This window comes from Thunnus maccoyii, chromosome 4 (assembly GCF_910596095.1).
Source record: "Thunnus maccoyii chromosome 4, fThuMac1.1, whole genome shotgun sequence".
NCBI classification, from domain to species: Eukaryota; Metazoa; Chordata; class Actinopteri; order Scombriformes; family Scombridae; genus Thunnus; species Thunnus maccoyii.
The window spans coordinates 6375160-6402433 of record NC_056536.1 but is presented as its reverse complement, the minus strand read 5'-3'; the positions used below and the strand labels follow the sequence as shown (position 1 = coordinate 6402433).

The following is a 27274-nucleotide window of genomic DNA, read 5'->3' as shown; positions in this document are numbered from 1 at the left end:
TTGACATTGAGCATTTGTTAGTCTCCATAATGGGGATCGGACATGGATTGTGTTGTCTGTGTTACCTCGAAAAATATAATATCTGCAGCAACCATCATAAAGCATCAAAACAAATAGCAGAAGAATTCCTGAGGCGTATCTGCGGGGCAGCAAGACACAGACAGCAGCTCTTCATCTTTGGTCCAATCTGATAAGGCCTCTATCGAAAGAATGCAAGCATCTTTGTACCTTCATTTATGTAGAGACAAGACCCGTCTTCTATTGATTTCCCAGAAATCCATGTGTCACAGTCCATGAGTAAAGGAGTGCTGAACCTTTCAGTTATTACATGTGAGTCCAAGTTCCTCTCAGCCAGGCATATAGTGTCTCTATGAAGTATCTCTATGAAGCATGCATGTTAATTTCTGATTATTAATAGACAGACAGGGGAAAGTTTCATGTGCTGTGGTTACACAAAATTAGAGAAAAATACATAAGCTGCAAAGCTAAAAGCTGTATGATTATCGTATGATATTTGCACCATTTATAAAAAAAATCCTACCAAACCCCATATGGGATAATGCAAACCAAAGATATGCCTATTCAAGCCAGTAAAAAGTGGTTTTTGTGTCAACTGACATTGCACCAAAAGGTGTTATTCTCTCCGAAGCTGCAGATATTTCATGCAGAAAGTGTCTTAAGTTACCAGAAGAAAATTTACATTTTCAATGAAACCAACTGGATCACAATGGACAAATTTAGGAATAATTTCCAAACATTTTGCTAAGAACTTAGCATATAGCTTAATATCACTGTTAATGAGGGACAATGGTCGATAATCATACAGTGACATTGCAGATATGACTGTAATTTTTGAACTTTTATTGAAACTAGTTTTATTTATTGCTGTTTGTGTCATATCTAATAATAACAGTCCAATGAAAGTCAAACTTGAATGAATCCTTTACCAATTTATTGGTAAAATAATAAATGTCAATGTTTTGTGTGTATGGTTTTTTTGGGGGAGATTCATGGGATTATTCAGTTCATATAGTTTTATTTATATATCTAAAGGCCCTGCACACCCACAAAGGTGTTTTCACTTATTCCGATGAGTCCTCTGTTCAGGTTGAAGTGAGGTAGAGCTATGCTGGGAGGTCACCACTTTCAACGTACAGTTGAATACAGATATATAAAGTTATTATATAAAGTTAACAGGTGAAAGAGGAGAGTGAGTGAGTGAGTCAGTCAGTCAGTCAAGCGCAGTGTGTACACAACCACACAGTCCAGAGAAAAGAGAACTTTTTCAATATTCACTTCACAAAGTTTGAATTCATATCTTTTGGAGCTTTGAAACACTCTGACATCACCAGCTCAGCCAGGCTCTGGTCATTACACTTCCACATATTGTAACTGTCTACACCTGTAAAATATCACCTCATAGGTCCACTAACAGATGTTTTTGGAACTTTAAACCTTGTTGACAGTGAAATGAAGTAAATAGATGATGGTAATAATAATAATAATAACTTTATTTACATAGCACTTTTAAAAATACATAAAATATAAATATAAAATAATTAAATAAGATTGAAAGTAATCCAAAAATATAATTGCACTAAAACACAGAGTTAAAATATAAAAGTAAAAGCAATTCAACATAATGCAAGAAAAGGGGAGGAGCAGATAGGTCTATATCCCATTATCCTCACTTTACCTTCAGCCATATGGAAAATATGCTACATCGAACACTGAATTACCAAACGACTTGCTGAGATAAGACTAATCTTCCCAGGATGACCATGCAGGTCCTCACATCTCCAAAAAAGAGGCAGTCAATTTTCAAGTAGCCTGTATTTTAATAAATCAACTAAATATTCAAAATCTACAAAAGTTAATTCCTCACCTGAAAAAAATCTAAAATTGAAATTATTAAATTAAAAGACTTTTTTTGTGATACAGTTGTAGAACAGAAATCCTAACAGTTATGAGTCTGGCTCATATCCTCTGCAATTGCCGCTGGTTGAAGCTAAATGCATGCTGGGTTACACTTCCACCCCAAGTCACTTCACACAAGTCAAGTCTGAAAGTATCCGCAATAAAATGGGAGGCGAAAGAACACTTCAGAGTATTTGGACCATTCTAGGCTAGATCCAGACTTTGATTTGGAACAGTACTTGAGTGATGACACAGATTCAGAAAGGCCTGAGATCTAATCAAGCAGACAGTCTTTAATCAGTAGGAATTTAAATGTTTGGAGAGATGATACTCCGAAACTCAGCATTTCTCAATCCTCAGTCAATACCTACATAATAAAGCTGACAATGAATCACCTGATTCAGGCTTCAATTAAAGGATGGACTTACACTGTTAATGACCGTGTAGAACAGGTTTTATTTACAACATGACCTATTCTTCTTTCTTTTATATAGTAACAATGTGTTGAATCTCTCTTTCACATATCCACATATGCATGCACAGACACATATAATAACATGATACAACTCAAAGTAAGAGGATGCTCTATAATGAGGTGTGTACAGGTCATCTTAGTAGAAATGGACCAAGTAATGTTTCCCACAATCATTATCAATTTTCCTTACTGCTCTTGTAAGGTTAACCCCATGTTATCTGATCGTACTGATAGATGTAAAGGTACAGGCATGCACACATTTTCACACTAACACACAAACAAGTGATTAGAATAATGGGTAGAAAATTCACAATCAATACAAGATTTTAAGAAGAGATTAAAAGTCACTGATGTAGCAGACTCATTTTTAAAGAGGATTTTGGCAAAATCTTAAATCAATTGGAATCCAAAGCTTCTCCTCTCCTGCAGAGAAAGATGGATATTAGACAGCCAATACACAATATAAGTCGATAATTTTAAAGCAATATCAGTTTGTACATAATTTCATAGGTGCACAAAATTGCATGTCATGTTACAGCAACAAGAACAAATGTTACGCAAGTTGTAGGGACCTAAAACAGAACCTTGAGGCATTCCCCAGGTCAAGGCTCACATATAAACCAAAAGAACAAAAGAAGCACCACAAGTTAAAAAACTGAAAACACGTGGAAGAGTGGGAGTAATATGGAATTTTAATAAAAATCCTTGATAGGTGACATGGCTTGTTAATGAATCTATTTAAAAACTGAGAAGTTACTAGGGCTGTAGTCTGCTGGTCGACTAGTTGGTCAATATGCTCTCGTCTGACTAAATTCTCATTGGTCGAATAATCTCTGTGTTATTTTCATAAGGAGAAAAGTGCTACATCAATAGCTTTCCAGGATTAATCCATTATTTCCTGCGGCAGGAGGGACAGGTGTATTCAAAACACCCCCGTTCACAACTTTGAACTCGCCCAACCTAGTGGAGACTGCTGGGTCCAACTGTATTCAACGTTTACTGAACGTACTGAACGTTTACTGAATCAGTGTTTCTCCTATAATTATCACAACAAGAACCCCTGCCAGGCCAAGAAAGTATTTTTTAATGCCAAAAATAACGCCAAATATCCATTCATTCGGAAATCAATAGCGTTTGGGAGTCTCTGTGCAGCGCTGCTCCGGTACGTAAGGCAACCTCTGTGTCGTTGAATGGGAAACTATTGGTAGGTTAGCTCCAAAGTTAGCAACAATGGGTTAGCCTAACCTGAAGACACAAAACAGAGAAATAGAGAACAGAGAAATGTGCGACTGCTGAGTTCACTGTGCACTCTGTCCCATTACATCCACCCCCCGCAACTAATCAATTAGTTGAAGATTATGTATGATTTCAGTGGACCAAGATTTTCTTTGGTTGACTACAGCCCTAGAAGCTGCTATCTCAGTCTCTCTCCTCTGCTCCACTGTTACGTCTATCAGCAGGTCTCAACGAGGGGAATCACATCCACCTGCTACATGACGCACATTTCCTAATTTGGACATCACCCCCAGAGTTGGTGGTGTTCCCCAGAGATAAAGCTGAGCTACTGACACACGCAAAGTGCTCCAGAGGGACTCTCCATAACCTGTTGTTCTCCTTCTCCTTTCCACAGTTAGGTTGTAAAAAAATAGGCAATAAATGAAAAGAACAAAGCAGTAATCACCTTCTTCCCTGCACGTTACACGGTGTGCTGTCTGTGTTATGGGTATATAAATAGGTAGAGGTCTGCCTGCAATGAGGTGATGAATAAAGTTTTAGCTCAGTAGTCGTCTATGATCTAGGAGACTCCAGTTCAAGACCCAGTGTGGGGACCACCTTCGTAAGGTAGTTTATTCATGAACACTTATTGTAACATTTTAATTTTCTAAAATTAAAATTGTAATAAAAACAAAAACAGGATTTTTAAGCCTCTTTCCACTTTTATTCGAATTCAAATACAAATACAAATAATTTTTTTCTGCCTCAACAAATTCAGATACAAATACAAATACTCAGCCCTCTGCACATCCCTACTTTCTATGTTCCTACATTCAGTGGTGCATAGAAACATAAAGTTTCTATTAATGTATTTCTTATTTTAATCATAAACTGGATTTCTATTTTCTGTTGTAGAAAATTTAAACTCCTTCAATAATAATTGCAGTCCTTGAAAAATCTATGCTCTCCTTAATGAACTTTAGTTCTTATGTTGGGTGAAATGCAAACACTGTTTAAAGGGCCTGTTATACTACATGTAGCACCAGTGGGAATCATCCCTTAACCCAGAAATGCCCAGCAGAAAGAGATTTGTTTCTGTTTCCCTTACACTTTTCTACCTAAAAAACTACATTTAATAAGGAGGCAGCAAGTCAGAATTTCTTTTGCCTAACAAGGTAGATGCCATTTAATGTGAGCCACCTGATGGTGGCTGTGAGAGCACTGTCAGGTGGCTCATTTTGACAGCAGGTGAGTGGTAGTACAATTGTTAAAATTTAACAAGGACAGTGGACTAAGGATAGGTCTCCGTTTACTCATCTGTCTGTCACACATGTCATCTCAGACACTGCTGATGAGATTCTGACAGGCTTGAGGGAATGATGCATGTCACTGGTGTTTCAGGATTTCCGAAAATTGCACTGCACAGGAAGTGAGGAGCAATTACAGGTCAAAGCACACCGACTAGTGATGCGCGGAGTGCAGTTATGTCTGCAGGCACCCTGGTTAATCCGCCGGGTCATAAAAATTAACATTCTGATTAATAGCACATGGGTTGCAGGTGGCTGAAATAATACATTAATGAGAAAATATTAACAATAATTAATATTAGTAGAAATAAAGAGAACAACACTTGCATGAAGCAGTCCGTCATTGTGTTTCCTCTTCTTCCTCTTCCAATGAAATGCAACGCTACTGCCACCATCTGTTTTGTCACCAATATGACGTTTCTGCAAAGCTACGTTTTTCCTGTACACACTACACCAAAAAAGAAAAACATTTCGTTAAAACCAGCCTACTTCAGTGTAATGTGTTACCATATCATCATGCTTACATATATCCCACTGAGAAGTAATAGTTATGTATGATTGGGTGCGGGTCTCTAAATTGGAGAAAATAACTTGTTTGGATGGGTGGCAGATGGATGATTTATGTGTACATGCGGATTTGGATGATGTCAGAGCTGATCCGTGCATCAATAACAGCAACACATTTGTCCCTGATGAGCCACAGGAGTGCTGCATCATTTCTCTTAGTCTTGAAAGAAGTGGTCCAACATCTGTATGTTTATTTGCTTTCTTTCTGAGAGTGAGATGAGATGATAGCTAGCAGCCTCATGTCTGTGTGAGAGCGAAGCTGGCGTGAGGATGTGATCAGCCTAGCTTTGTGATGAGTTCAAAAACATGTCTTTTACTGCTTCTAAAGTAAACTTCTTGACATGTTCTATCGTTTGTTTAATTCACACATAAAGATAACTGTAGGAACCAAAGTCTGTGGCTTTAGAGGGACTTGAGAGGTTGAATAATTTATTCTCTAACAATAGCTGGGCACAGTGATTGTATAGTATAGCTCCTCAAGTCAGTAAGAAGGTGAAGGCTAGCATACCTTGTTTGGTTTCGGACAGAATCAATTCTTGGCAGGCGGGGTACGTTTGCATTTGTCACAAAAAGGATTCACCTCAAGGTTAATTTGAGCTATCTTTGTTTTGGAAATAGGATTACGATGCACTACTTTGGATTGTGTAAATTCATGGTGCACACATATAGAAGAGGAGTGTATCTTGTCTAGGTCCTGTTCTCATACAGTTCTCAAAGGAAGGTGTGTTTTTGAACTTTGGACAGAGAGATAAGTCTTGGCTTCAGTTCTTTAATTAATGCACAGACATGAGATCAATACCAATCTCGCTTTTGGAAAGACAGCCAAAATGTTCAATTGTTTCTTCAAATCAAAGTGGCAATCTGAGATTTGGCTTGGATGGATGGCGATACTGATCTGTCAGTTACTCCACCATTTTGGTCCAGACTGAGTTATCTCAGCAACTATTGGATGGATTGCTATGACATTGTGTCACAGACATTCATGGTCCCCAGAGGATGAAGCCTACGTACATCATGAGGTTGACATTTTTGGTTTTGAGTGAAACATGTTTAAGTATTTGATGGATTGCAATGAAATTTGGTACAGACATTCATGCCTTGCTCAGAATGAATTGTAATGTCTTCTGTGATCTCCAGAACTTTCATCTAGTGCTAATCAGCAAATGTTAGCATGCTGGAGTAAGATGGTGAACATGGTAAACATAATACTTGCCAAACATCAGCATGTTAGCATGCTGATGATAGCATTTAGCTCAAAGTACGTGAGTACATCCTCACAGAGCAGCTAGCATGGCTGTAGACTTTTAGTCACACAGACATTCTTTAAACATAAATCCTGTGGATTTAGAGTTTGTTATATATGATACAAAAATACACGCAAAGCCTTGATCACCCATGCCATTACATACACACACTGATGTCAGTACCATTTTGGCTCACAATAGGAGCCCTTTGTCCTAAAGAAAGAATAATGACAATAGGCAGATAAAGGGAAGTCACCACATTATACAGCATTAAGCCACTCAGTACCAGACGCATTACCGAGAGAGAAAGAGGGGATGAAGAAAGGGATGAGAGGGGAGAGAAAATGACAGCGTGGCCCAGAGAACAGAGCGTGCCAGTGATAAATCAGAGGACTAATCCGGGCTACTACAGAGGGATTAAATCGTTCTCTCGCTGCACGTTTGCCTGCTCCGTCAGACGGCAGAGGTTAAGCAGACCATTCTCTCTCTGCCCTGTTTTTTTCTTCTTTTCTCTCATCCCCTCAACTACCTTTTCTGCTTTTCTCATTCCTCTAATGGCATTAGAGTGGTGGAAGTCTTTAATCGGGTGTGCAGTGTAGTGAGGAAGGCCTCTGCAAAGCATCACACACACACACACAAACACACGCACAAACACACACTCAGGCATGGGTGTTGAGCAGATAGAGTGTCGCGCTAATAGATGTCGGTGTTTCTGATAATCTGATGGAGGGGAGAGATAACAGAAAGACTCATTGATTTCCCTTGTGGCAGGTCTGTATAAGTGTGTGCATGTGTTATTTTCTCTCTGTGTGTGTTTAGGTGGGGGGCTCTTATTTTAAATAGGCTGTAAGACACATTGCATGAGACCCGTTCTGACTGTATCTTGTTGGATAGGTGGAGAATTGCACATAACCTGCAGTTTTTAAACACTAGGACACAAATCTGGTTAGTTAAACTTATTCGGAAGAGAAAATGAAGCTGAATGATAAAACTGACAGTGTAGAAATCAATAACAGTTTACAAACCACCTACCTGAATTAGCCTTGACCTGCTTGCTGTAGTTGTGTGTGCAGTTTTCCTGTGCAATGAGGGATTATCACCAACATTTCAGGTACGCACATCTTCAGTTTTACTTAAACTAAACATGTTTTTAGATCTCATCCATTACCTTGGTTACCTTGAGAAGCCGCTGTATTCACAAGATCACGTGCAAATCCGTCTCGTCAGGCTTCAAGTTATGCGCTTGTGTCCGAACCACCGGTGGTTCGGATCAATCAGCATCATGAATCCAGCTGCCTCGCAAGGTAAGACGGTGATAGACAGATGATTCATCCAATCACCTGCCAAGTGTTTTTTTTTTTGAAAGTGCCTGCCCTTTTCCAAACAGTTTCCAAGGACGACTTCTCAGATGAGTCTGTGTAACAAGCCATCTGGCGCATCAGATTATTACTTTGGTGAGCACAATATTATCATAGCTGACAGAAATGATGGCCAAAACTGTGATAATAAGAACCAAGCTGTAGTAAACATGTCATTAGGACAAAGATATGTGAATAAAATTGAAAGAAAAACACTCAGACCCCTTTTTCCTTCCGTCTTTCTACACAAACATATGATTACTGTACAATGCACACACACAAAAGAAACTTGTCCCAACAGGGACAAATGTGTATGCAGAGCTGAGTCTCTAGTCCATACATATTCCACAAACTCCTACATTTCACAGAAAAGTTGTCACACGCTGACATCTTCACAATTCTTCTTCTTCTCTTGAAGCTACATATAAGAAAGATTTTTACCACAACCTTCCCCTCGTAAACATGTAATGACAGGCGTGGGTGTTTACCTCGGCACCTGCACGTGCAGCATCTCTCTGAGAGGCTCAAGCAGACACCAGAATACTCCTCGCTCTCTTTCTGTATTCTCTGTACAACCCCCACCTCCTACCCGAGCCCCTACATCCCCCACGTTCTGCGCTCTCTCCTTTCCCTCGCTGCAGTGGTAATTGGGTATGACACGGGATCAACAGGGAGAGAGCAAGGACGCATTTGAATGCGCCGAATGTCTTCCTCACTTCTCTTTTCTAACATGCTGCCTTCCAGCTCCCAGCCCTTGCTCACCGCTGTTACCGTAGCAACATCTGCGTGTCCGCATCCTCCATCCTCCCCCCTCCACCCCCGTGTCATTTCTTTGATTAAGATTGGCCGCTAGTTCCCAAATGTGTGTGTGTGTATTTGTGTGAAACAGCTCGACAGTGAGGTGCATAGCAGCAGAGCGTTGCCAGCCAAACTCTGTGCTCCAAGCCAATTACCACTGCCTCACTAAAGAATTTAAAGCTACAACTCAGGAAGAATTACCCCGAGCAGAGAAAATGTAGCCACTTGAGTCAAACTTGTTATATTAAGTCAATCAAGTACATTATTGCACACCTGGGTACACCTCACTGTTGCTCACAGATGATACAGCATCTTCTGCTGTAAAACACACACAACTGCTCTGAAATAGTGCACACAGGTTAGGAAAAAATCCTTCTAAATGAGGTGAATCACTGAGAAACAATTACCTAGTTTTCATTAACTGACTATAATCTTACTTTTAAAAAAATTAACATCCAGCTCAGGCACAAGGACAGCAGTCTTCTTCACCATCCTCCTAATCATGATCATTTAATTTACCTCAGGCTAAACGACTCACAGCTTGTCTAATTGTTCAAAATGAAATCTTTTATTTGAATATGAATTTGAGTACAATTTCATTACTTTTAAGGAGCTTTTAAGGAGCTTTTATACACACACAAGCACACACACATTAATGTTTTCCTCAATAATTTTGTGTTCTGAAATTTTGCAAAATCTTTCATCTTTATACATCATGTCTTGGGGCTTACTCCTAACAACAAATAACATTGATCTTGTCTTCCACATACACTATGTAGTGATGATGAGGATTTTCTCTTGACATGGTTTCAACAATACTTGTTTATCCACACTTGATGTTGTTGCTCCCTTTATAATAAAGTGTATTCCCTCACCATGAATGACAGAAAAATGAGTTGAGCCTGAATGGACAAGGTCCTCAGGAAAAGCGCCACACTGCAGTGATTTTGGTCACTGGAGGTAATAGCAAGTGTGGTTTAATACTACAGCCCCTATTCTGTGAGCAGCAAACACTCCTTGGGAAGCTACTTTGTCAGAAATACAACAAAGAGCAACTGGTGAGTCGGTTTACAGTGCAGCCAAACAAACTCACAGTGTTTAAGTAAAGAAGTAAGTCTAGAATTGGCTTTTTTTTACATCATGTCATGACAACTGAGCTCAGATTTCATGCTGCAAGAAATGCAAGCGGTTTTCTAAAATGTCAATGCAGAAAATGACCATGCCTTGTTTTGTAGGCATATCTGGAACAATGGTTGCAGTCAGTGTTACCTGCAGTGACAAATACATTGTGTTTCCTGTGGTTTCTTCACAACAAAAGCCATGCCTGTTTTGCCAGTTGAATGCTTTTAATGTGAAGCAGCCGCTTTAGGAAATGTTGGGTTTGCATTAACAGTAACTTAATACAGATCTGATAGAGGTGTAGGAGAGTGAACTGTAAACAGTGAGGCTGGTATCAATGAAATAAAATTAGTAACACTGAATTACATATATGCATTGTTTCCTTTGAATCCCTCATGTGTGGGTAGGTAATTTAAATCCAGCCTCTGGAACTTCTGATCCTGCCACTAATATGAAAAAAACTAAATGAAAAAAACTACATAGAGAGGTAGTTACAAACTGTAAAGAAGAAACTGAAACTGAAAAAAAACCCCACAATCTATAAATTGTACCAAAAATGGGGTTTGTGTTCCCAAAAATCTTAAGGGTTATAACTTTAAGCAATCAGGTCCAATAAAATTAAAGTCTTGTATACTGTGTCTAACATTCATGTTTGTGGGGAGTCAGCTGGCTCAGTCAGAGAAGGATCTGATGTTTATGCTCTTTTACTGGAGTGAATGGGGATCCATCTTGGAACATGGTATCCACTTGTCAGTACAACATAGGATGGATGAGCACAGGATCACACTTTGTAACTTCTCATCATCTGAAAAAAAACTGGCAAAAGACAGACAAAGTATATTCCACAGATTTTATTAATGAACAAAATCACAAGGTCTCATTTTAGTGCAATCAATTTTCTTGTCAATAATCAATATTTCTCATGTGCCTCTTCAATGTCAGACTGTAAATGTTTTCTTTCTCTGTAGACGTTTGATGTCTCATTGGTGTCATCATACTGTACTCCTTTTTCTCAGTTCACTTCTTCTTGTATCTTCATGCAGGAACTCGCTGACACTGTATTGCATATGAAGGGCTCTTCAAGTCCTAAAGATATTTTGTTTACAAGAGTCCTGAATAAACCCACATCTGTATTTTTATAATGAGCTCTCCATCATCATCAGCTCCCTCTTGTCTAGCTGTTTCTGATTGTGTCAGTATAGTACTTCCCTTTAAAGACACTTGGACTTGATCCCTCACAGGACAAAAACTCTACGGCAATCTCAAAATTATAGTTCATCTATTGAAAAAAGTTACAGCTAACAGTTGCAGTACGGTTTTTACTGCCACCATTTTAAACTTAAAACGGTAAAAACTGAGCTTGTGAGGCTCAGTCTGAGGTGCCTAATTGGGGAATGCCCACATGGCAGGTAGTGCGTTGCCCCTTGTTGCTTCAGCAGTGTAGGGTAGCTTGTGTCAGGCTCTAACTAACTATCCACCTACCTAACCAAGGTTTCTTCATATTTTATTATTATTCTGTAAAGCATTATCATTTCAGTTTGAAAGATGATTTGAAAGGGAATTATGTATTTCTTTCAAGGGATGAAAAAAGTTTAAATGAAACATGTTTAGCTTTGAAAAAGAACAGAAACAAAGAATATAAATTGGCTGAGTAGTCTGGAAAGAAAAACTAATGACGCAAACAAGACCGTCACAGGATATGAATGGTTTAATAAAATCATATAATACATACACAGGTCAGATGAATTTCAGTCAAAGCCAGGATTACCTGAGCTGATTCCTGTGTCATTAAGAAGTAGAAAACCATAAAATTTAAAAGCAATAAAGCTCAATCAGGTCTTCTTTCAGCCAGATCAAAACATGGACGGCCCCTACGCACTCGATTCAGCTCATATCTGAAATGTTTTTCTCTTTATCTCAACAAAAGCAGCAGAGTTATGGACGTACAGTGAATTTCACATTCAGCTGATGGACGAATGTGCCTGAATGCATCTTTACAGCTCAAATCTTAGAAATGCCTTCTGCCGATCTTGTGAACTGAACTAAAAGTGTACTGACTCAGACCATGAACCTAGTGTAATACACACTTTTTTTTTTCAAAAGCTTCCCCGTAGAATGTAGCAGTGCAGAATAATAGAGCAACTTTAATGGATGATACCGTGGATAAATAGCATAAAAAGAATGTTTTAAAAACAAGGCATGCTAACAGCAAATCAACTCTCTTATAATTCAGAACAGGAATGCAACAGGTGCCGCTCTTACAGCCAAAGTAAAAGCCTGCGTCAAATAACTGTTTTACCCTTTTCCTCCCTCTCTTCATCCATGGTTGACCAGCAAGTTCTAAGAGAAAAAGAGGAAAAAAGGAATAAAGAATTAGTTTACACTCCTGTCGCATCCTCTGACCTTTGAAATGCTCTTAGGTGCAAGGATTGTCCATGTCTTCTGCGTACTTTGCTGGCTTTAACTGACCGTAACTGAAAGGTCAGACTTGGTAATAGTAGGGATTATCTCAATAATGGAGAGGAGTGAACAGGTTGACCGATGTTACTCACATCTAGATTGCTACTCCAGAGGCTTTTTTTCTGTTGCAACAAATTGCAACAACAAGAGAATTTCTCTCAACAAGTTTACTCTCAGCTTGTGACCGTTGATGCAGTTATTGTGTTTGCACTTGTTGAATTTTATAGGATTGTTCCCACTGACATACTAAATAATTCTGCAGTTTTTTGACCAGTGCACTTTACAGTTTGGCATGGGTGTTTTTGAGCTCTATTAGCTATTTTATGTTACTTTACATTCTTTATTTTGCTAATGGCATTCAACAGGTTTAGTCTCTTTCCATTATTTGTATTATTTTGTCCACCCAGGTTATATTTGATATTTTTAAGAGCAGTTGGACATGTGGTGGGAAGAGGGAAAAATACAGTAACAGAGTTACTGGCTGGTATCAGACATGGCCAACGAAACAGCTCTTCTCATTTCTTTTCAAATAAGTGCAATCACCACCAAGGCATATAAATTGTCTCATAATGGAGAGGAGAGTCCAGGCTGGTACCCCTCGTGGAAGGTGCAGAGTTGTTATGTGCTAAAATATCCACTCGACCCCAAATATGCGTCAAGGGTATATGAAGTCCCTTGTTGATTAAATTCACATTCATGAAAATTGTGAAAGCCTTGAAATTACAGTATTGCATAATGATTTGCACAAACAGTTTTATGTTGGAAAAAAGTGATTCACTCAGTAAGCTTGTGCAGTTGTAGATAACTTGTAATGTAGGAGAGCCCAACTGATATTGGATTTTTGGGACCGATAACAATATTGATATTTGAGAGTGAAAAAATCTGGTTAAAATGTGCTGATATTTGTCTTTTAAACATTAAACATTTTCTATACAGTAAAATACAATTTACAGTTGGACAATCTGTGTCAGTGCTCTTTGGTGGACAAACTATTTACTGTAATGGCAGCATCGTTTCTAAATATACCTACCTAGGGCGTATCTGAGGCATTTCTCTATTGCTTTTTTCTGACTTGTCAATAATCTCTCATGACAGAAGTGCAATGTAGAACCCTTTAAAACTATTTGCTTGTTCTCATTTCCATCCATTTTAGCTCTAATGAATCCTTTCTGGAGGTTACAACTTAAAGCATCAGAGGGTTTTAACTAGAACTATTAAAAGGAAGGAAAAAGGAATCAGCTTAAGGGTTCAGTGAAGAACCTTCTGTTCATCTTCACAAATGTTCCAAAACAACCTTTTTGTGTTACTGAAAGAAAACTGTGCATGTACAAGTGTTATAGCAGGGACCAGCCTTAAGGATGATACTCAAAACTCCTCATTATGCAAGACATCTATCTGGAACCCTGCAGGGACATTTCAAGTAGATCAGGTAAATTCTCATTTATGATCTCTGTACATCTTAGCATTCAGTTCCTCTAAGGGAGACACAGTGACCTCCAACAGAGCTATAGCCTACCAGGTCTACCTAGCTTCTATTTGAAAACATGCAATTAATCTAAGGAATGCAACCTCCATCTTCCAACCAAAGATCAATGAGGTCCTGGAAACCATAACAAAACTTTGTCCCTGAGAGAACACGACACGTCTGACACGATGACTCCAAGCTACAGTGTATGACCTTGTCTTAAGTATGGTAAGAGGGCTTCACTCAGATCGTGTGCTCTCAATCAACACCATGAAATCTTGGCAAGATGATGCTGAGAGAGCCACAACCGATTAAGCCAAGGTGATAACTAGCCACTTGGAATTGAGATTTGCCACCAAGAGGATCCATTCCAAAATCTTGGAGAAAAACCCATCAAAATGACCAATAAGAGCTATGTGATATATAGTATCTTGTTAGTGAGGCTGGGGTTGCTCATGGCCGTTTAATAGTAGGTGACTGGCCTTCCATGTTAAGGTCAATAAACTCTTTGAAGCCTTATTAGTTATTATTTATGCTCTCCTGGCTATGATTATATAAGCTGATCACCATGGGGAGGCTTGACCCTGACTACCTCATCTACCACACAGGACTGCAACAAACAGAGGGCTAGATTTATTTAAGCTTTAGCAGCTGGTTTTCAAAAGCACATGTGACGCATTCTGCCATAGACACATTTAGTTTATTTATCAAGCAGCCGCACAGGGCTAGAGTGGCAGTTTGCATGTCATTTGAGCATCTGCCTCTCTCCTTACTACATATTCATTTTAGGGATGACTGCAAAAATAATAGGAGGAGACATGGTAACAGAGGATGATTATGTATTTCACTGGATTTATTACGGTCATTAGCAAATGTCAGTTCTGCATGGAAAATCTACTGCCTCTGAAAAGCAGGGGTGAAAAAAGCAAAGATGGCATTTACACAACCTACAAAGAGTGAATTAACCTTATTCTGCAGAAATCTAAATAACATCAGACATAGTGCACCACAAAAAATATCTTGAGAAATGCACTGTATTAGTTATATAATAAGACCAAAGCCTCGCTAACGACTCTGTAATGCTGTGCTTTGTACGGGGCTTTGAGCTAAATGCTAATATTAGCATGCTATCATGCAATGCACACAATAAACCTTTTTCACAGCAGACATTTTGACTTATCATAGTAGGAAATGCACAGGTGTTATTAGTAACATTAATAATGGCTATGTTGTATTCCAGTCAGCCAGCCAGCATGCACAACACCAGGATCCTAAAGCTGAAGCAGCTAAATGGAGTTCAGTCATAATTTACTGTATTATTTACACGTTTGCTTTTATACTTTGACATGTCAAAGTGTCTATGACAATGCTAACATGCTGCTGTTTAGCAGGTATTGTTTCCATGTCATTAGGATTCATTTTCTGGGCTCCATGAATATCTGTACAACATTTCATGGCAGTCCATCCAATAGCTGTCGAGACATTTCACTAAAAACTAAAAATTCTGAAGTGTTGGACTAAGACAGACTGACATCACCATCCACTAGCGTGCCTGCAAATAAATGACATAATAATTATAATGGCCCATAAATAACTAGAGCAATAATTATCAATGAACACAATGTCTGATTGTTTTGTGGCTAAAGATGAATAAGTGGTTCACGTGGTTTGTGTTCATAACAATGAATTTGACCTTGATATTCAACAAATTGTGAAATCACTACAGGCTACAATAATACTTTTCTGTCTTTTGATGAGAGATTAACAATGAGCATTCGACTGCGTTTACCTCAGTATTCTATTGAGATATCAGCTGTATCAACACCAACTCCACCTCTACCTGCTGGACCTACTGCTCTGTTCCAATCTGCCGTTGTCTCCACAGATTGCTGTGGCTTGTGTATATATTGTCCCTTTTGTATGTCTCTTTATGTCACTCCATCTCTTCTTCATTTCCCACACAGTTTGTTTGACTCCTATTGTATCAGACCTTAATAATGTAATATTATTGTTTTATGAGTAATAGTTTTCATCAAGTGGAGTTAAATTGCAGCTGAATCAAGATCACTATGTTATCATTAGTTTAGTTGTGTGCAAAATGAAATATATAACTATTGGATCGATTTCTATGAAATTTTGTAAAAATATTTGTGGTCCCCAAATACATCCCCAGAGGATGTATTCTTATTATTTTGCAGGGCTGAAGTCTCCTGGTTGACTGGTTGATTAGTTGGTCAATATGTTCTCATCTGACCAAATTCTCATTGGTCAAATAATCGCTGTGTTGCTTTCGTAAGGAGAAAAGTGGTACATCAACAGCCTTCCAGGATTAATCCAATATTTCCTGTGGTGGGAGGGACAGACTAACAAATAACCTGAGAAAATAGGGGCGTATTCAAAACACCCTTGTTGTTTTCATAACTTTAAACTCACCCAACCTAATGCAGACTGCTGGGTTTAACTGTACTCAACAATTACTGAGTGTTTACTGAACATACAGAGCATTTACTGAATCAGTGTTTCTCCTATAATTATAACGAGAACCCCCACCAGGCCGAAAAAAAAACATTTTTTTTACTGCCAAAAATAAAGCCAATTCCAATTCCCACATATCTTTGAAACTCTCATCTCCCTTAAATCCAGCCATTATTATTAGCAATTATTAGCTCATATTAGCATGTTTAACTAAGATGGTAAAGAAGGTAAATATAAAATGCTGAATGTTGTCCTTGTGGCATAATAATGACGTTAGCATTTAGCTCAAAGCATCGCTGTGCCTGAGCACAGTGTCAGTCTCACAGAGCTGCTAGCATAGCTGTAGACTCTTGGTCTTGATATCTCATCATTACATCTTGTGTATTTGTGGAACCTGAGGACGAATTAAGCTTTTTCCACCTTGAAAGAGTTGTACTTTGCTAATTCACTTGTGTTTTTATGCAATTTAACTGCATCAACCTTTACAAAAACTAAATAGAGATTGTGTCTATCATTAATCCAAGGGTATTCTTCTAAATAATTCAAACAAACACTAAAATCTTTGGCAAATTTGCTTTGGTTTCCCAGTCAGGTATCGATCACGCTCAGTCTTGCTTGGCTTCAGAGGCTGAAGCAGCAGCAGGGATGAGGGTTGGTCTTGAATGGCTTCTGGTGCCACTGAAGTCCTACAGCTCTAGTAGCCCATGTGGAACAATGCAACAAGCTAAATTGGCTGAAGGTTCGGGGTGCATTGACATAAAGCCAGCTGGTAGAGATACTGTGTGTATGAATGTATGTGCATGCATGGGGATCTGTGTATTTGTGTGTAGAGGGCATGGTATCTGGGCTAAGCACTGTGGAGTTCACTCCAGCTGTGAAACTCAAACCATTAAAACCACAGAGAGACTGAAAGAGCAGGGTGATCAATATGGCTCCCCTCTTCTGTCCTCTCATCTCATCCCCCGGATTTCCTCTCCTCACCCCCGTTCTCTTCCCGTTCTTCTGTTCCCTGCTCCTATCTGCTCCATTCTATAATCTATGATGTTCCCCTCTTACCTCTTGATCTCCTCTTTTCTAATATCCTTTTACCTCTTTCCTTTCTGCTCTATTCTGCACTTCAGGAGGCACAAATAGTGGGTGTTTATAGAAATGTAGCACAATAACATAAATGCAAACCTGAGAACACATATTTCCTCTCCTTCTGTTCATTTATTTAATTCAACTTCATTTGATGCTTTAGTATGGTTATACATATAACCGTTCACTTGAAGGAGGGAAAAAACAAATAAAACTACAGATGCTCTGAAAACATGTCTACAACTTGGAAGATAAACTAAGATTTTAAGACCATTTTCAAGAACAAATAAAAAAAATCATTTGAAATAAATCTACAAAATAATATAAAAATACATAACAATGGAAAAAGACTCCTTTGCTGACTAGAATAAAGAAATATTTTAAACCCTTTATTTAACTTTGAAAATATTTGATAGCTTAAAACAACATTAAAAAAACCTTTAAGACTACATGTATTCTGTATTGTTATTCCCCTCTCTAACGCAGATACCTACTGTGTTAGCTTAGCTTAGCATAAAGACTAAAAGCAGGGGAAACAGGATATACCTCCAAGAGTAGTAACATTTAATGGTACTGGTAAACTGATTTTGAAACTTTGGACAGAGCCAGGCCAGGCGTTTCCCATGGTTTACAATCTTTATGCTAAGCTAAGCTAATCATCTCCTAGCTCTAACTTCACACTTAACCAAGCAGTAACCTCCGGGGCTGAAAAATGAAGCCAATGCGGAAATGCTAAAAACCTGCATTCTCTAATGGCCAGCAGGGGGCGACCCCACTGGCTGCAAAAAGAAGTCCGATTGTATGGAAGTCTATGAGAAAACGACCCTACTTCTCTCTTGATTTATTACCTCAGTAAACTGTTTCCTAATGAGTTTATGGTCTCAACCACTAGTTTCAAGTCTTCTTCAATAGAGCATGATGTTCATTTTGTAAATTATGGTCCCATTTAATTTAAATTTGACGACAAAGCAGGGTATGCTTTAGGGCGTGGCTAAGTGGTGATTGACAAGTCGCTACCATGGCGATAACATTGCTTACGTAACCATTGCCTATAGGCGTAGCTGCTGCTATTTCACAGTGTATTTTCAGTTCACTGAAGTTAATTGTAACATAGTGGTCGCTTAAAAACAGTCTTGTTCAGCGTTTGGTTGTAATAAAAGACCCATCAATGAGTTGGATGATCATTTTTTCTGGTAAGTTCATTTTGTTTTAACGGTTTTAGGCCTGTTTTTTGTTGGCGACAATTAGCATTAGCAATAGTATTATCACTGTTAACCATAGTTTGTAAATGCACCATGCTAACTTCGCTAGCAGCTAGTGCTATGATCAGCTCCACCCTCTCGTCCAAATACGGACACTTCTGGCTCCAAAAATCAAAAATGGCGATGGCCAAATCCAAGATGGCGATGGTCAATTCGCTACACTTGAAGCTTCAAAACGGCAGTTTGCAAACCAATGGGTGACATCATGGTGACTACATCTGTATTTTTTACAGTCTATGTACTTAACAGAAAGATACCAGAGTGGTATTGATTTAACTCTTTGTAAGAGAACAAATAAGAGTATTAAACTATTCCCTAAGATATGACCAATTTTTTTATTAGTGGGTAAGAAATATGTTCCGCTGTGAAGAAAAATGTCTGTACTTAAGAGATTCAATGCCAATCGATTAAGAAGATGGTAAAGACATAATGTATCTTCCTGTCTATCATAGGCTTTGCTTAACAGTGTGATGTGCAGTGATGTTAAGCATAGCCTACTGTATGACTAAATAAAACATTTATACAATTGTTTAATGGTGTACTACTGACAGTAGCATAAATGACAAAAATGATCAGTGCTCTGACTAGTTCTAAAAATGGTATTGTGCATTTCTACTGTATAAAAAAAAACTGGTAGCACCTCACAACTCACCCGGTAACAAACTAATGGATTTCCCACCTGTTGCTCTAATTGAAGGTCCAACCTGAGTTAAAGTAGTCACTGCCTAAGAGGACATGCAGGGGTTACATCACCAACTCTGCCTTGCAGATAGCACACTGGTATCTGAGCTCCTACAACGATCCTATTTTCATTTCATGTAGCTCTTTGCTGGGGAGATCAGAGATGGCGTGAGGGGAGTGGAGAGAGAAGAAGAGGGACACGGCCAGAACACAGTAGGAGATAGAAAGAGAAAAACAAATAACAAACAGAAAGTCGGGAGAGGTAGAAGAGCAGCAGAAGTCTGCCTGTTCTCCATTCTGCCTGGCCCAGCCTGGGAGCCTTAACTCAATTGGAAATCAATTTTATCTGATGACTGACAGGCAATTGGGGCTCCCAGGTGATAGGCTGAGGCTCTGTGGTTGATAGGCCTGACCAGCCCACTGCTGAGGGATGGAGGGATGGGGATGAAGGGGAATATGGAAGAGAACATGCACTGTAAAAATTGTGTCCACTAACAAATTTTCTTTCCAGTTACCAAGATAATCAGCTGTCTTCAACACTTCTATCAAAAATACACCTGATGATTCATTTCATTATCAGTTAATTTGTTGATTATTTAATTAGTCAAGTTGTTTACTCTATATAATGTTAGAAATCAGAATTTCTGAGAGCACAAGCTGCAACTTGTTGCTTGTTCTGTCCAACCAACAGTCCAAAACCCAAATACATTCATTTTACATAAACAGAGAAAAGCAGCTAATCTTCATATCGGAGAGTCTGGAAACAACACATTTGACATTTTTACCTGATAGATGAACTAAATATTAATCTATTATCAAAAAATCTGTTTACTTAATTTTCTGTTGATCCACTAATATATTCTTTCTGCACTTTTTGAACTTTTTGACCTTACAGCGTGATTATGTAACATCTGCTGAACAGTGCTCCCTATGACCACAGGTTGTAATTACAGGATAATGCCACATTGAAGTTCTCTTAATTTCCCAAGAATCTCTTGAGAATAAATAGAGCTGGACATGGCATGGCGGGTCACTGCCAATTAGCCCCAGTGGCCAACTGCATTACGCCAACAAAATGTTGCTGAATGTTGCAAACTTGCCTGCGATGTTCAGTAATTTTATTAATGTGTTGACAGATTTGTGTTGTGTATGGAATATTAATTGGACCTGAAGTTTTTATTTGATCCTATAAAGTTTTTTACATAACTCTCTTTTGATGTTAAATTTAAAAAATGAACTACTGAAATGAACAAGAGTGTGTTTAATTTCTGATAAGTTCAACTATTTATTTGCGAGAGGAAGATTTTGTGATTTCTTCTTTCAAAAGCTACACAGTCTGACAACCATCTCACCTTCACATCAGTTTTTCACATTCTCTATCTGGTCAAATTGGTGGGTTTGTGATGTGTAATTATTTATTGTCTTGTGCAGACTAGATAGAGAAGACCAGACCTCTAAAATCAATAAAAATAAATGGTGACGGCTTGGATGACATTTCTTTGACTGACATGAAAAACTTCACTGCTTCACTCCTCCTACTGCAGCTACTCCAAGTGGATGGAAAATCATCTTGGAGGGTCAGATACGCCACTCACTTCTGAAAAAAGCTAACATGAACACAATGTCAGACTTAATAATTAAGTAAAACAATAAGTAAAACAAAAAGGAAATTCAGTCTGATTTGGAGGCTCATGAAGTATCTCAACTCTGACATAATTTTCCTTCCTTTGGAATTGTAGAGAAAACAGAAATCTCACAACTACTTACTTGATCTTAAAGATTACATGACCCCCCTGTGTGCTGGTTAACTGTTAAGAAAACCAGGGACCACAAAAGAGAGACATGTACTGAATTGATGTGTATTAGACAATTTTAACTTCTCAGAGATTAGGATTTGACAGTGTACCTTACCACCTAAAGCACTGAGAAGAGGCTATGCAACCATAGCCTCTGGTCATTAAACACTATAGAGCTTTGGAAGAAGTTAGTGTAAACTCACTACACCGGAGCAGCCAGTACCCTCAGGCCAATGCTAAGGCAAAACTTTGTATTAGGTCAATTGGAGGTATAGATGAAGATGTAAGATTTCACTAGATCAAAAACAAAAAACAAAACAACAACAAAACAAAATTACAAAAATAGAATATGTGAATACAGGTTTACACAAGTCATCTTTTTAGCACAATGTAAATAATAAGCTAACTTTGGTACATTTGCTCGACAAAGGATTGTCAATAACTGCTGTTCGACTATAAAAAAGCAATTTCAAAGTTTCACATGAAAGTGAACTTGTCAACACAGCTCTGGGAGCAAACAATACCACAATGGTATTTATTTATTTACAAAAGCCCAGAGAAGGAAAAAAAAAAATCGATCTCTTTTGGCATACAGGGTGTGAACTGGAGAGCAATCACAAAGGAGAGGCAGGCCTCAACTCATAAAGAGAAAGAGGGGGTGGAGAGACAGATGGATTGAGTGACAACAGGACACAAAAGGGAGGCTGGTATAAAGTGGACCATTCCGATAATGTTGCGGCTGCTTCGAGGCGACAAAAGCTAGTGAAAAACCCACCTAAAAGCCCTGCTGCTGTCCTCTCTTATCCCAGCTGGTGGTCTTGGTTCCACAAAACCTCTTCCTGAGCGTGCGAGAGGGGGGGGGTCGATAAAAAGCTGACCAGAATATTGCTGTGAAATGCACCCAGAAAAAACAACTAAGTGTGTCAACTGCTTATGCAGCCGTGGTGGCTTTCAACACAACACAATGAGAGGCTGTGTTGAATGATTATCAGGACCCCCATCAGGAGCTCAGAAAGAGGAAGAGAGAGTAGGGGGTCTGGTGGCACAAGCCAACAGCCGTGGTGGCGCTCGGAAAGGTCAGGGTACAGCGAGCGATGGGTACAAAAGCTGGTGAAAATGCCTCCCTCAGGAGGTAATTGTGCGAACCCTCAACTTAACCCACCCCTCATGTCTCCACATCCCCGACTCTTCCCTGGTTTGAAAGCTTTGAGGCGTCTGAGGGCCACCGAGGGCCACGAGGCAGATGAAAGAGGAAATAGAGGCTGTAGATTCGACTTGATGTGCTGTTCGACCACACAGTGCAACGTAACAAAAGACAGGGAAATACAGGAGAGGGAAGGAGAGAAAGAGAAGGATTGGGACAGAAAGAGGGGTGGCCAATAGAGACTCAGTGAGCGTCATTTGAAGAAAAAGAGTGACTGAGAGAAAGTTCCATGTGTAAGAAAACAGTGGCCAATAGAGGTGGAGGTGTGCAAATTTAATGTCTGAATGTCTGAAATGTCTGGACAGAACAGCTGCCACATAGTAAAGAAGACATGAATAGCGTGCACAAACAAAAGAAACGCACAGAGGTGGCACATAATGGGTCAAAACACCTGCACATGTTGTTTTCCATATCTCTATGATGTGCTTTTAAGCACTATTTTCCAACATTAACAGGGCTTCTTTGGTAAAGGAGCCATTTTTCATTCACTTTCATATTGGCACATCCAAGCCATGGCCACTGTGAGGGCTTTCTTCTGTTAATTTAAAGAATCGACTGTAAAAATTATTTGAATTCATGATATTAAGTGAAATATTAATCTGACATATACTGTTAAATCCTATATTCCCAACATCATTGATTTGGGACTCAACTGAATAAAAAAAATAACACTTAACATCAGGCTGGAACAAAACCATCTCTTTTCTTAAAAAATGACTCATAAATGATTAACTGATGATCGAAATAGTTGCTGATTAATTTAATAGTTGTCAACTAATCGATTAATCGACTAATCGTTGCAGCTCTAGAGATTACCTTGAATATCTGTAATACTATCGATATTTTGGTAAGTCTTTAAAACCTAATATGTTGAGACAGAAATGTTCACTATAAATAATTGATAATTGAATGATTAATTCATATTAGGACAGTATTTTTGTCACGTGTTCAGTTTTTCCCAATGATAAACAACATCTGCTGTCCAACTCCTTTTAGACCTGGAACTTGTCAAATCATAACCTTAAAAAAGTGACTTAACCTCAGTAAACATGCTGGTCCCAAAATCACAATGACACCTCTATGGATCTGCAGAGTTAGCCCCAAAATATGAATAATAAAGGCTTTAAGAGAGTCTGCATTGTTTCTCATTTTACTGTTATAACTACAGTGGCCAATCCTGACACCTTTGGAGAAATCTAAATGCTTTAAACTTACAGCAGGAAAGGGATCCTCATTAAAGATTTTAATTGTAGGTTTGGACACATGCAACAACAGTACAGCTGAAATTTGACAGCAACTAATGAGAATAAAATTCAATCATATATCTGCTTTAAAAGTTTTACACAACACTGGCTATGAATCATGTTAAGTCGCCTCATGAACACAGACACATGCATGGACAGTAAAAGTTTAATTTCCTGTCAAAATAAAAGGTATGGTTTCGTTCTGATAATTTCTTATGAAAGTTTTGTGATGCCGTTGTCTTTGAAAACCCTCAGCTTTCCATCTGATTGAGCCATTTTTCACAACACTTAGCCTGAGTCTGATGGGGAAAAAAGAAAAAAAGGAAAGAGAACTCTTATTCACCACCTAAATATCTAAATGTACAGGGCTGTTATTTCACCAGAGTGCTGAATAGCTAGATTAAAAAATATAACCCACAGAGTACACAATACAAGACAGACGAACAACAAAAGAGACAGAGCGCGAGCGGATAATGATGCTTGGTGGTGATTGGTTGTGATCGGCTGTACAATGATCAATGCCAGCTTGAAAGGAGGCAACGCTGATGGTTTATGATGGAGGGAACAACTGCCAACAGTATGAAAATGAAATCAATATGTCAACTGCGGAGCAGAGAGAGAGAATTGAAAGAAGCGGCCGAGAAAAAGAAGAGGGTTTAGAAAAAGAGAAACAGACAGGAGACAAGACAGAATAAAACAAGAGAGACAAAGAGAGAGGAGTAGGCACAGAGAGAAAGGGGGGGAGGGAACAGTTGCAGACAGACGCATAAGCTAGATGAAAGGTGTTGGTTTAAAGGAAGCAGTGGCAGAAAAACAAAATTGACAGATGAAGAAAAATTCATTAAAGATAGATAAAAGAGACACTATAGTGAAAACAAACTGGTGAACAATTAGATAAACCAACTGGCAAAAGGTCTAAGAAACTTTTCTACAAACCCTCGGCGTTGATGATGAAGAATGCTCGGGCATGTGTGAGTTGTGTATGCATGTATGTTTAGGTAACAATAAACATTTGCATGGAGATATTCAAAAAAGTAGAAAGAGGAAAAAAAACTTAAGGAGACATGTCTAATGCAGCAGTTTACAAAGAAACTGTATCTCTCCATCCCTGATAATAAATTTGGCTGTTTTTCACTGAGTTAGACACTCATGACTCCAGAATCCAACTCTATAGTGGACCCTTAACTAAACTAACCTTAACTTTAAACCAAGTGTTCACCCTAAAATTAATGATTTTACATTAAGAGGATTTGCTTTTTGTCTCCACAAGAGAGGCAAATCCCCACAACATGATTTATGTCCACACCAGTGGCGGCTGGTGACTTAAAAAAATTGGGGAGGACAGGAGGAAAACCAACATGGAATCTTACAACAAACCGCATCATACTATATCATTGTCCCCCCACCCGATGAAATCATATGTTTACATTGTTTCTAAACAAAGAAGAGCTCATTTTAGCCGTGGAGTGGTTCAGGATGTGTCGTTTTACCAACAAAGTGAAATTCAAATTTATGGTATTGTTCTATTGTGACAACAAATTTATTTATTTATTTATTTATAGTTCTCATCAAAAACAGACAACATATCACATGATTTACATGGGTTTCCTATGTATTTTCTTTGTATAAAGAAATATATAAAGTACCACAAAGCTTGTAATGTGATACAGGTACAGATCAGTGCTGAATACTAGAAAGATTTAACACTAAAAACATTCACAGATCTAAAAGTGAAGGTTCACATCAGAAAGTATTAATGCATGTATCAAATACATGACTTACACACTCTTATCTATATGCACGACACACAAAATATAGTCTACAAAGCTGACATGTTAACACTTGTTATTCTAGTTACTTTAAGCTTATTACTCAATATAGACTCAGCTTAAAAACGAACTGAAGAAAATGTCACAAGCAAGCAGCCAGACTTTCTGCACACTCATTCACTAATCACACAACATCAACAGGTGACTGAAAAACCACTCAATTAAAAACTGGATCAATTCGAAATGAATGAGTAAGTCCGTTACAGCTCACTGTAACTTCAACAAAACTAACCACAGCACATGATATCATATATATATCAACAGCCACAGAGACATTTAACCATCACAGATAAAATTAGCGACCAAAGAGACAGAGAGAGAGAAGTTGTGTTTGACTCACGTTATCTGACGTCGTCTTCTTTCTTTCATGAAGATGAAGTATTCATGTCAAAACATCCATTTATGGCTGTTGGTAATCTTATTTGTTAGTAAACAGAACTTTATGGCTGCTGCTTAAACAGTCTGCTATCATTAGCAACAATGACAAACAAGCTAACTCTCCTGGTTGCTTCTCGGGTTGCTTCTCTCTCAAGCCTCCCTGGTGGCGTCCTGCCACTGCTGCACCGCCCAGTCCAAATCCATTCTCCTGTTAGCTTAACAACAGTCCTTAACAGTCCTTCCATGGATGTATAAAGAGTGCTTCAGGCTGCTACAACAAGCTAACTGTTGCATTGGCTAATGCAGGGAGCTATCTACTGCTCATTATCTACTGCTGCTACTGTGCCTCACAGTGGAGAGAATTGAAGATGAAATCTGGAAACTATCATTGGACCAACTCAATGTCAATATTGCATTCTGGTTGTTGATTAATTAGGGAGGATGTCCTCCCTTGGGGCGCCATTTTACGTGTCTTGGCCAATCATAGATTAGCATGAAAAAAAAAGTACATTCAATTGATGTAAGAGATCACACCCCCCAATGCCCCCCACCACCACTTCACACACAATGCTCTTTCTCCTCCTGCCCTGCAGATGTCGCTGTTGAAGCATTTGACCAGAATTTCAATAATGGATTTTTCCAAAGAAGAGAGAAAAAATATTTTATGAATAATACTGAGATTTGGTAATGGTTTATTTCAACCAAATATTCTTTTTTATATTTTGATCTCCCTCTTGCCTCTCAAAAAATAGAGGATCAACCTCCTCTGCCTCTATGGACCAGTCTCCACTGGTCCCCACAATGTGAGGAATACCTGGACCACAAACACACACACACACACACACACACACACACACACACACACACACACACACACACACAGAAACACACTCAAGGTCAAACAGCCAAAATGCAATGAGGGACAAACATACTCTCAAAATGCAAGCAGAGCTCAGAAAACACCATGAAAGATAAATCAATGCTATTTGAAATGTTTGTGTGAATCTGTTGCAGTCAACACCATACACCATGTCTTGAATTTTCTCTGCATTTCTAAATGACCGCTGCTTTTGTTTAAAGCCAGGGACACTATAAAATCAATAAAAACAACTTTCACTTGCATCTACAGATCGTCTTGTCTGTGGGATCCATTGGATTTGGTGAACAAATGCCATAAAAAAAAAAAACCTCATACTGATACAGATATTTTTGTTTAAAAAAAATTAAACATTGTAAAGGAGTGTGGGAGATTCAAAAAGTGGCCGACCCCTGCTTTAGAACATACTTAAATATTAGGCTATGTGGTTTGTGTTTGAATTCATTTTTACAAATTATGTGTTCGTTCTCCTTTCAAACTTCAAACGCCCAACAGCATTCATTGATTTCTATGTGAGCCCACACAC

At 38.6% G+C, this 27274-nt stretch overlaps 1 protein-coding gene across 1 annotated transcript in view; it reads right to left on the bottom strand.

The window, feature by feature from the left end:
• Window positions 1-10836: 10836 nt before the first annotated feature.
• Window positions 10837-27274, bottom strand: part of LOC121896221 (MICOS complex subunit mic25a-like) — an 85329-nt gene continuing 68891 nt past the window's right edge. The window contains exon 8 of the mRNA XM_042409968.1: window positions 10837-12340. Coding sequence (XP_042265902.1) covers window positions 12317-12340 — 24 coding nt within the window. The 3' untranslated portion in view covers window positions 10837-12316. The remainder of the gene's footprint in view (window positions 12341-27274) is intronic.